The 10326-nt window shown below is 39.6% G+C and overlaps 1 protein-coding gene across 7 annotated transcripts in view; it reads left to right on the top strand.

Moving 5' to 3' along the window:
• myo18ab (myosin XVIIIA b) overlaps positions 1-10326 on the top strand; it is a 127161-nt gene that overhangs the window by 92830 nt on the left and 24005 nt on the right. For all 7 annotated transcript variants that reach the window (XM_085130740.1, XM_085130738.1, XM_085130736.1 and 4 more), the window contains 6 exons: positions 2060-2167; positions 2350-2442; positions 3508-3618; positions 4789-4893; positions 5529-5675; positions 6166-6279. In XM_085130740.1, the coding sequence (XP_084986866.1) occupies positions 2060-2167; positions 2350-2442; positions 3508-3618; positions 4789-4893; positions 5529-5675; positions 6166-6279 (678 nt within the window). The remainder of the gene's footprint in view (positions 1-2059; positions 2168-2349; positions 2443-3507; positions 3619-4788; positions 4894-5528; positions 5676-6165; positions 6280-10326) is intronic.

Raw genomic sequence — 10326 nt, 5'->3', positions numbered from 1 at the left:
CTTACATGTCTGAAGAAAATATATGTATGCAAGAGAATAATGTATGTGAATGAAAGAGTGTAGTGGAAACGGAAGGCTGGGTGTCTGTACCGCTGTGATAGGCTGAGAAGCACGCGCGGGTCACTTTCAAGTGTCTGACAGCATGGGGGGGGGGAGAAGAAACTCGAGTTCTTCAGCAAGCTTTCTATGGCGTTATTTTTGTGCCACTATTCTGAGCAAGTAAAAAAAAGTTTGCAGGTGCAAGTGTTGCATTTTGAGGAGAAATTTATTTTGAGCGAAGAGAAGAGAGCAATGTGTTGCTCGTACTTAACGCGATTAGTACCGTACTTCAGCTAGAAAGAAAAAAAGACAAAGCTGGAGTTATTCTGTCTGTACGTTGCACAGCTGCCTCTTCTCCCCTCATTCTCTCTCTCCTGTTGCTACTTCAATCATGAAACTGATCAATGATCAGTTGATCGTCTCTCTTGTTTGTTTATCTCCCACTTTGCGCTGATATCAGCTGATGTTTGCTGGAGCCACAGCTGGAAAAGCTGCTGCTCATGATATCGATTTGGAAACATGAAGATGATATAAATCACACATATATACCAAGACTGTACGTCACTGTCACAACAGCGTTTGTTTTAGTTCAAAGGCTTTATGGTTTTTCCTATAACACCTGGTGGTGTAGTCGGTGATTTTTTGTCAGTTGAGCTTTATATATATGTTTAACCCGAGTGACCACCCGGTCAGCTGGTGGGTAACAGGCATCTCCAAAAACATCAGAGCAGTTATGCAAATATGTGATATCTTCATAAATCGAGCAGGTATTAGAAGTTTACACAGCACCATTCTCACATGAAAATATCTTAAAAGTTTATTTTGTGACCCAGACAAAGTAATATTTCAAACTCCACCACTCTGTGTTCCTCCGCCACTGCCTCGTTTGAGTTTTGGACGAAATGGATTCTGGGATATTGCATTTCTTCATTTCGAGCTGATTGGAGACCAGAACAACCAATCAGATTTTTTTGCATCCAAGTCTGTGATTGGCTGGTTTTGTGGCACAAATATAACGGTGTAGAGAAAGAGGTGAACACGCACGGGCAGAAATGTTGAGAGCGCGAGCAACAACAAGAGGGGCTGCTATTGTGTGAGTGTGTGTGTGTGTGGATAATAGCAAACACTGAAATACATTTTTTGCATGCAGTAATGAATTTTGTTCACTCAAATTCAGCTTTTCTTCGCTCAAAATAAATTTCTCCTCAAAATGCAACACTTGCACCTGCAAACGTTTTTTTACTTGCTCAGAATAGTGGCACAAAAATAACGCCATAGACAGCTCGCTGAAGAACTCGAGTTTCTTCTCCCCCCCCCCATGCTGTCAGACACTTGAAAGTGACCCGCGCGTGCTTCTCAGCCAATCACAGCGGTACAGACACCCAGCCTTCCGTTTCCACTACACTCTTTCATTCACATACATTATTCTCTTGCATACATATATTTTCTTCAGACATGTAAGCATTCTCTTCTTACATATCATATATATATTATTTGTGAGATTAAATGCATATTGAATGCATGTAAATGAGAGCAAAATGTAGGAATGCATAAATGAAAATGCAGGTATGTTAGAGTGAAAGTTTGTAAATATGTACATTAAAATACATGTATAAGAGAACACAATATTGCAATGTGTGTGTTAAATATGTGTAAACATGAGAATAAAAATATCTAAATATAAAAATTAAAATAAAACTATGTGAGAGTGAAAGTATGAATTTTGGCTTGCACGGCCCCTCATACAAGATTTTTTATTCTAATTGTGTGTCTAACTCATGCCAAGTCTACAATGTTTTTCCACGGAAACTTGTAGCTCTTGATTGCAGTTGTAATATATTGTAAAGACCTCCAGCTTCATACTGTGCTTGTTACAGAGAACAAGCTTGTAATTGTAACTTCCCTTTTGTGTGTTTCCACTTTGTGGCTATGTGTAGAGCAGAGTATCTCAACTTTTCCCCATCGTGCACATGTGGCAGTTCCCTTTTCTGTGTTCTGACTCTAATCACCTGTCCTGCAGGACAAAGACCTGGAAGCTTGTGCAGTCAACCTGAAGCTGGAGCAGCTGGAGGCCGAGCTGCAGGATCTCAACTCCCAAGAATCAAAGGATGAGGCATCACTGGCCAAGGTCTGTCCTATTCCTGTTTTAGTTAGTCGAACCATCCACTCCATCTGTTTGTGCCAGTCCACACCTACAAAAAACCAAAACTGTTCTTTATCTGTTCAACTAAAATAGATATATGATGGTGCATTAATTTATTAATTGAATATCAGGTATTCATTTTGGAACATCATTTTTTTTCTATGCAGGTGAAGAAGCAGCTTCGTGATCTAGAGGCAAAGGTGAAAGACCAAGAAGAAGAGCTTGATGAGCAGGCTGGTACCATCCAGATGTTGGAGCAGGTACACACGAAAAAGGAAAAAACTAAAAAAAACTAAAAAAAACTCCAATTAAAGCGGTATTTTTGCTTAGTAAAATTATTTATATTCCCAAAAAGCTGGTCCTGTTCATATGGTCGTAGCATTTTCAGTGGGAGAAATGTTTCATCACTCATTCAAGTGACCAAGTCACTTTCTCGGATCATGAAGTCATCCAAGTGATGTCATTTGTGATGAAACGTTTCTCCCACTGAAACACTACGTCCATATGAACAGGACCAGCTTTTTGGGATTTCCTTAACTGGATGATTGAGCATGCATCAAGATATTTTAAGGCTATTTTTAGACTAGTATTAAGGATGGTAGTCATGCTTTTTAGATTACAAAGATGGCAGTTTGGAACAAAAAGGACATTAAGTGTGCATCCACATCCAAGTCCAGTATCCTGCAACTTTAAAGAAAGTTTTCAAAATCTGCACCAAAATGTAATGATTCTTGTTTTTGTACACATTCAACTCAATTCAATTCAATTCAATTCAATTCAATTCAATTTTATTTATATAGCGCCAAATCACAACAAATGTCGCCTCAAGGCGCTTCATAGATACAGAGAAAAGCCCAACAATCATATGACCCCCTATGAGCAAGCACTTTGGCGACAGTGGGAAGGAAAAACTCCCTTTTAACAGGAAGAAACCTCCGGCAGAACCAGGCTCAGGGAGGGGCGGGGCCATCTGCTGCGACCGGTTGGGGTGAGAGAAGGAAGACAGGATAAAGACATGCTGTGGAAGAGAGACAGAGATTAATAACAGATACGATTCAATACAGAGAGGTCTGTTAATACATAGTGAGTGAGAAAGGTGACTGGAAAGGAAAAACTCAATGCATCATGGGAATCCCCCGGCAGCCTACATCTATTGCAGCATAACTAAGGGAGGATTCCTTCTGAAAGTCATGCCAGTATATTGCTAGTATATTTTGTGAAATATGAATGGCATTGGACACATACCTCCATCAAAGACGGAACATTAACATTATGCTTCTTTAAGCCACAGTGAGTCCAGAGCATCTGGTCTGTGTTTCTTTCAGGGTAAGCTACGTCTTGAGATGGAGATGGAGCGCTTGCGTCAAACCCATTCCAAGGAGATTGAGAGCAAAGATGAGGAAGTGGAGGAGATCAGGCAGTCATGTAGCAAAAAGGTGAGAAAGTGCTTTTTCACATTTTGTAACACTTGTCAGCAAGTGTTTAGGAGAAGCAGGATTAAAATGTGTGGTTTTGGGCACAGCTAGAGACTAGATCCAGAGACACTGATGGAGAAATTAGCAGTAAGGGTATGCACAGCAAAGGATAAATGAAATGATGACAACAATATGACAAAATCCAGTCAAGCTGCTATCAATTCAGTGTTGTTTATGGTTTCTAGACACCACAGAAAACCATTGAACTAACATGTACCCTGTTTTAAATGTTTTTCCTTGATGCTTGAGTTTGTGTGCATATTTCTTTTAGGTGCACTTCAGAGAACAGCTATTGTTTTTAAATGTGCAATAGAATTAAAAATGGTGGATTTGACTTGACTCACAGGGTAGGATCAGTGTGTAATTAATCAAAACCTTCCTAACAGCCTTCACTTCTTGAAATACTCTGAAAGGTTTGAGAAAAAAGTCTTTTCTTTTTTGAGATTATAAACTTAACTCACCAAGAATCCAGAAACTAGCAAGATGAATTAAATGACACAAGATGTTAAATGGACTGGTGCTAGTACCTGCCTCATTCACCCATTCGCACTCATTCATATAACCAACGTGCACCTAAATGCTGTTGTGTCTTGTCCAAGGATGTTTTGGCATATGACACATTTCCATGTACACATGGGGGAAAAAGGTGTTCATACGGTGTTGGGCTATTACATGTTACATGTCACAAGAACAACTTCAGGTCCCCGTTTTGCTTTGGTTCTTTGCATCTCATGGGTCTCTGCGGGCCTAATGAGGCACCGTTTTCCCAAAAGTAATTCCCTCATTTGTCGTTTCAGTGATGGTGGTGCAGAGCGCCGTCAATCTTGTCCACAATTCTTCAATAAATGTTCAGTTGGCAGTCTAATAGCTGAAGGCCATGGCACACGATTCCCACTGTTGGCAAACTGTTCAATGACATGAACCCATTATTATGATCCCAGTTTCACTTTGTATTGATTTACAGTGACCTCTCTTTCTAAGTGAACAAACTGAGCCAAACCAGCTTTTATTGACTATTGCTAATCAATAAAAGCTGGCATGTGAAAATAATATGTCAATATGGTGACTGTGTAAAAGGTTCTTGAACAGTTGCATTACGACTAAAGCATCACTGTGTGTGTGTTTGTGTAGCTAAAACAAATGGAAGTCCAGCTTGAAGAGGAGTATGATGAGAAGCAGAAGGTGCTGAAAGAGAAGAGAGAGCTGGAGTCGAACTTTCTGTCTGTACAGGACCAGGTAAATACAGTGAACACAGTGCAACCAGAGCAGCATCTGTAAAAAAAGAAAAATACTGTAAACAAATATCTGACATGTATGACCTGAGGTTTTTAGTAAAATTTGGCTTTGTGGACTTGGATATGTAAATGTTCTTCTGCTGATTGCAGATCCAATTTTATATGAGTATGGGCAAATAAATTAAACTTAACAAGTTGTGTGAGGTGTTTATGTTTAAAATGAGCTGTGTTATCAAGGGATGTAAGCATCACTCATTTCGTTTCATGATATTCTTTTAGACTACATTTTTTAGACATTTTTGCAAATGTATGCTAAGGTAATAATTCATTTGTTTATTCAAACATACTTAAAACATTTGTAATGCAAAAAATATTGTCTTTAGTAAGTAAGAAACTACTAAAGTTTATCTAGTAGTTAAAATTGTTACTTTCTTTGTATGTAGTGTTTCACTGTAGCCAAATTTAATTTATCAATTCAGAAATTTCAGTTTTTTCAGAAAGTTCTATGTATGCTAGATAATCTAAGGATCCTTCCTTTAATGATAAAACATACTGTGTATTACCATAACTACCATAACTACCATAACTTGTCCCACTCAGTCAGTTGAGTCACACTTTGGTCATCTTGGTTCCCAGGTGAGAGGTGGTGACATAGAGGTTGAAAAGCGCTTGAGGAAGGACTTGAAGAGAACCAAGGCTTTGCTAGCAGACGCCCAGATCATGTTGGACCACATAAAGAATAACGCACCCAGCAAGAGGGAGATCGCCCAACTCAAAAATCAGGTACAGCCACAACTTCATAAATTACTGACAGCAGCAGTTTCAAAAACATGGTATCATCTGTGGCTCGTGGGAAAATGGAAAGAGCCCTAATCTAAGTAGACAGAAAAAGAATGAAAGAAGTCAAATACTGACACCAGCACATTTACATGTTAACACATTTTATGCTCCTCTTATAGTAATTAGCATAATCTTGGATTATTTTTTGTGACAGTTTTTCAGGCTTTAAGCTGTAAAACAGCCCCTGATGTGATTGAGTTATGACTCAAAGCATTAATGTCTGTGGCCTCACTTCAACTCCCCTGTGCCTTCTTACGGGACTGAACCGTCTGAAAACCTCTGATCCAAAGCAGAAGATTTTCCAAATAAAGCCCAGCCACCTGGATTCTTGACTGGGACCAGAATCCATTAAAAAACTGTAATATATCTACTGGGATCCTAACTGTGAAGTCGTCCTGAGCTCATTCTTTTCCTCAATGTCTGTGTGTTTCAGTTAGAGGAGTCGGAGTTCACCTGTGCAGCTGCAGTTAAAGCTAAAAAGTCCATGGAGGTGGAGATTGAAGACCTACATGTTCAGATGGAGGACATTTCCAAAACGAAACAGGCGGTCAGTACAGCTCACTAGATTTCCTTCTCAGCCTTTAGAAGGAGAGTTTTCAGCATGCAGTCTTAGGTGAAGGTTAGGATTCTTCCTAAGAAAAAGCTAAAGCTGTCTCAACCATGTAGGGCATTTTCTTTAAGATGTCATCTGTGGTGGTAGCGGGGTATCAGTAGATATGCTGAATCTCTACTTTTAGAGATTAGTGAGAGATTGAAGACATACCTGTTTCCTGTGAGACCCCTCTGAGCTCATCTTACTCTTTCTGGTCCTCTTTTTAATTTTTTTTTAAATATATTTACATATAAAGACAATATAATTTTCATGAACAGATTTTTCTTAGTCACTGCAAAATACAACTCTCTCCTTCTTCTAAGAAGCCATTTTTAGCTCTTTCGTTTTTTTCTTAGTTCGCTCCTGTCAGAAACGCTCATAATCTGTTTTGACCTTTATATTTTCTGTCCTTTTTGGAACGACTTATTTTACGTTAAGCCCAGTTCCCATGGTAATCTGGTTTTCACACATCGGTCAAGTGTGTTTTCTCCTTTCTCCCATGTTTCTCTTGCCTGTCATTTGCTCTGCTCTTACTCTCTGTCTCTGTGATGTTTAATCTCCTTCTGGTTCTTCTCCTGCTTGTTAAAAAGAAACGACTGTCTATCACACAATGGTTGTTCACGTATTGCTAAAACCAATTTAAATAACAAAAAGATTAAAGGTGAATATTAGTCAGTCAAATCGTGGAAGGATGGATGGAATTAATGAGCGGATGGCTTTACATATCAATACTTAATCATATAATTATATAATAAAAGTTTCCTTTGGCTTTCTATTAATTTGCTATACTTGTGAAGCCTGCTGCACACGTCTAGTCTTTTATTGATTTCATTGCACACTGTACTTGAAGCCAGATGTAGAGAGGTGCAAGGTCAGCCATTTGTTTGTACTGAAGGTGGTTTGAAGAGTTTTAGCTTCTGGTAGTTTCTGCATTTTCACATAATCACCATAGAGTGTTGCAGTGACTGTGTATTATGTAGAAGAAGCTTAACTTCTTCTACATAATTCTTTATAGTCAATGAGCAAAAAAATGAAATGAAAAAAGTAAAGAAATCAGTATAAATATATATTAATTACACTGCGTTACAGAAACAGCTGATCAGTTGTAAGAATAGAAAAGTGTCATATAAATACCAGTTAATTCTAATACACCTGTGTTCAGCTGTTTTTAGTCTTTTATTCATGCTGCACTCTGTGTGGGTATTTTTAGCTTTCTGCAGTCCTTCCTGGCTGGATGTGTAATATATTATTACTTCCAGTGCCCAACGTACCCTTTAACCAGAGCAGTGATGGAAAACGTTTTACTGCTCCCATGTTTGCTTATGGGTCCAAAAAAAAGGTTTTACCTTTTATATTTTTAAATATTAATATAAAGGTTTATTATTTACAATCTTCATCATCTAAATCTGCAAAATAATAAGCTAGTAAACCAGACAACAAGAAAAAAGCATAATTAATTTAGTGTTTCTAGTTCCCAGGTGAACTCATAACTGGGCTTGGTGAAAATAGCCACTGGCACGAACAGGCCAGCAGGTGGCTAGAAAACTGGCCCCACACGTTTTTTTCTTGTTTCCACAGCAGTGAAGCCAGGGGCAGGTGCTTCGCAAAGTAGTTTTGTGCCAGATTTGCTTCAGCAATGTGCATTCACAACTGTTTTCTGACAAAGTTCCAGCTTTTGTTATATTGACATCACCATGAAAATAATAGAAATTAGATTCTGGTGACTCTTTGTTCAGCTAGCCAACGGTGACCACCAGATGGCAGTAAATTACAGGATGAGTTCAAAGAAGCAACATGAGCTCATTTGTGGAGCAGTAAATGGTAAATGGCCTGTATTTATATAGCGCTTTACTAGTCCCTAAGGACCCCAAAGCGCTTTACATATCCAGTCATCCACCCATTCACACACACATTCACACACTGGTGATGGCAGCTACATTGTAGCCACAGCCACCCTGGGGCGCACTGACAGAGGCATTTGTGGAGCAGTACAGTTTAATCGATACCTATTTTTAGATTTCACTGGGCAGGCAGTGCTTGCCTTGCTTGTCCTGATGTATAAACTGGAAGAAATGGCACTGAACATTCACTTCAGTTGCTAATTATTTCTAATTAGTGTCATCGTGAATGCAGGTTAATGAAGAGCTTCGCTGAGAATTCAGCTGCATGAGCATTTAGAGCATTTATGAGCCAACACAGTTAAATCTGGACAAGATAAAAGGTTTTTGTATTAAACCCAGGTCATAGTTTGGAAAACGTCAGAGTGTACCCTATGTGACATTTTATATTCACACACTCTTTCAAAAATACTTTTGTATGAACAGCCGACTGGCAAAAAGGAGAGAAGATACCGTGTAATCAAAAGGCGATTTCTTAGTCTTTAGTATATTTTGTCACACTTGTGATGTTTCAGATCAACAAAGAGCATTTTGTATTTGATAAAGGTAACTTATACATGTATTTTCTTACTTTTCATTTTATTTATTATTACTATTACTTGAAAAAGGTTCTCCAAACCTACCTGACCCTGTGTGAAAAAGTAATTATTACCAACCTAATAACCAGTTGTCTGACTCTTTGCAGCAAGAACTGCGATCAAGTGTTTGATATTGGTGGCAATGAGCCATTCAAATTCAAATTTTATTTGTCACACACACACAACCATACACAGTATGACATGGGGGTGAAATGCTTGTAGCTGTGCAATGCCCGACCATTAAATGACAGAAAAACATTTTACAGTATTTCCAATTTACAGGTTACCACAAAAATTTACAAATTAACTTAGAAATTTACAGTAAAAAATGTGCAAATAGCAGAAAGAGATTATAAAGATTATAAATCATAGGAAGTGTGCATAAAGAAAAACCAGAGTGCGTGTGGTGATGTGATGTGTGGGAGAGTCCAGTCCTACACCTGGTTCAGGGCCCGAATAGCCTGGGGGAAGAAGCTCCTCCTCATTCTCTCTGTTTTGGCCTTAAGGGAGCGGAAGCGCTTCCCAGACCTCAACAGTGAGAAGAGTCCATTGTTGGGATGGGAGAGGTCCATCATAATCCTCCTAGCTTTGGTCTTGCACCGCTTGGTGTAGATGGACAGCAGGTCAGGGAGCTCTGATTGAATGATGCGTTCGGCCGAGCGCACCGCTCTTTGCAGATCTCGTCTGTCGTGCTTGGTGCTGTTCCCAAACCAGGTGCAGCTAGTACATAGTACAATGGAGGAATTTTGGCCCACTCTTCTTTAATTCAGCGACATTGGAGAGTTCTTGAACGTGAAAGGCCTCTTTAAGGTTATGCACAGCCATCTCAATCTGATTTAATTCTAAATTAAATCAGATTGACAATTCCAAAAGTCATTCCAAAGTCATTCAGAGGTGGACTTCTTGTCTTGGATCATTGTACTGCTGCATAGCCCAAGGGCTACAGCTGCTTTAGGGAACAGACAAATGGCCACCATTCTCCTTCAGGATTTTGAGGTAGAGAGCAGAATCAATTACGGCAAGTGGTCCGTCACACTATCCCCACCATATTTGCCTCTTGAAGTCTGTTTCTTATTGATGAACTCCTGACCTTAAATGAGACAGGTGAGGCCTGCAGTTCCTTAGCTGTTGTTCTGGGTTCGTTTGTGACCTCCTGGAGGATTTGGTGGTGGTCTGGTAGTGGTCAGAGGGCCCGGTGGCGCCTGTGTCCAGCAGCCTCGCCTCTGTCAGTGCGCCCCAGGGCAGCTGTGGTTACAATGTAGCTTGCCATTGCCAGTGTGTGAATGTGTGTGTGAATGGGTGAATGACTGAATGTAGTGTAAAGCGCTTTGGGGTCCTTAAGGACTAGAAAAGCGCTATACAAATGCAGGCCATTTACCATTTACCATTTGTTGGTGCGCTCCTGGAGTAACTTTGGTTGGCTGGCCACCCTTGGAAAGGTTTATTATTTTTTCAGGTTTTCCCTATTTGTGGATAATGGTGCTCGAAGTGGTTTGCAATCATTTCCGGAGTGATAGATGTCAGTT

This window comes from Neolamprologus multifasciatus, chromosome 14 (assembly GCF_963576455.1).
Source record: "Neolamprologus multifasciatus chromosome 14, fNeoMul1.2, whole genome shotgun sequence".
Lineage (NCBI taxonomy): Eukaryota > Metazoa > Chordata > Actinopteri > Cichliformes > Cichlidae > Neolamprologus > Neolamprologus multifasciatus.
This window is presented reverse-complemented; position numbering and strand designations above follow the sequence as displayed.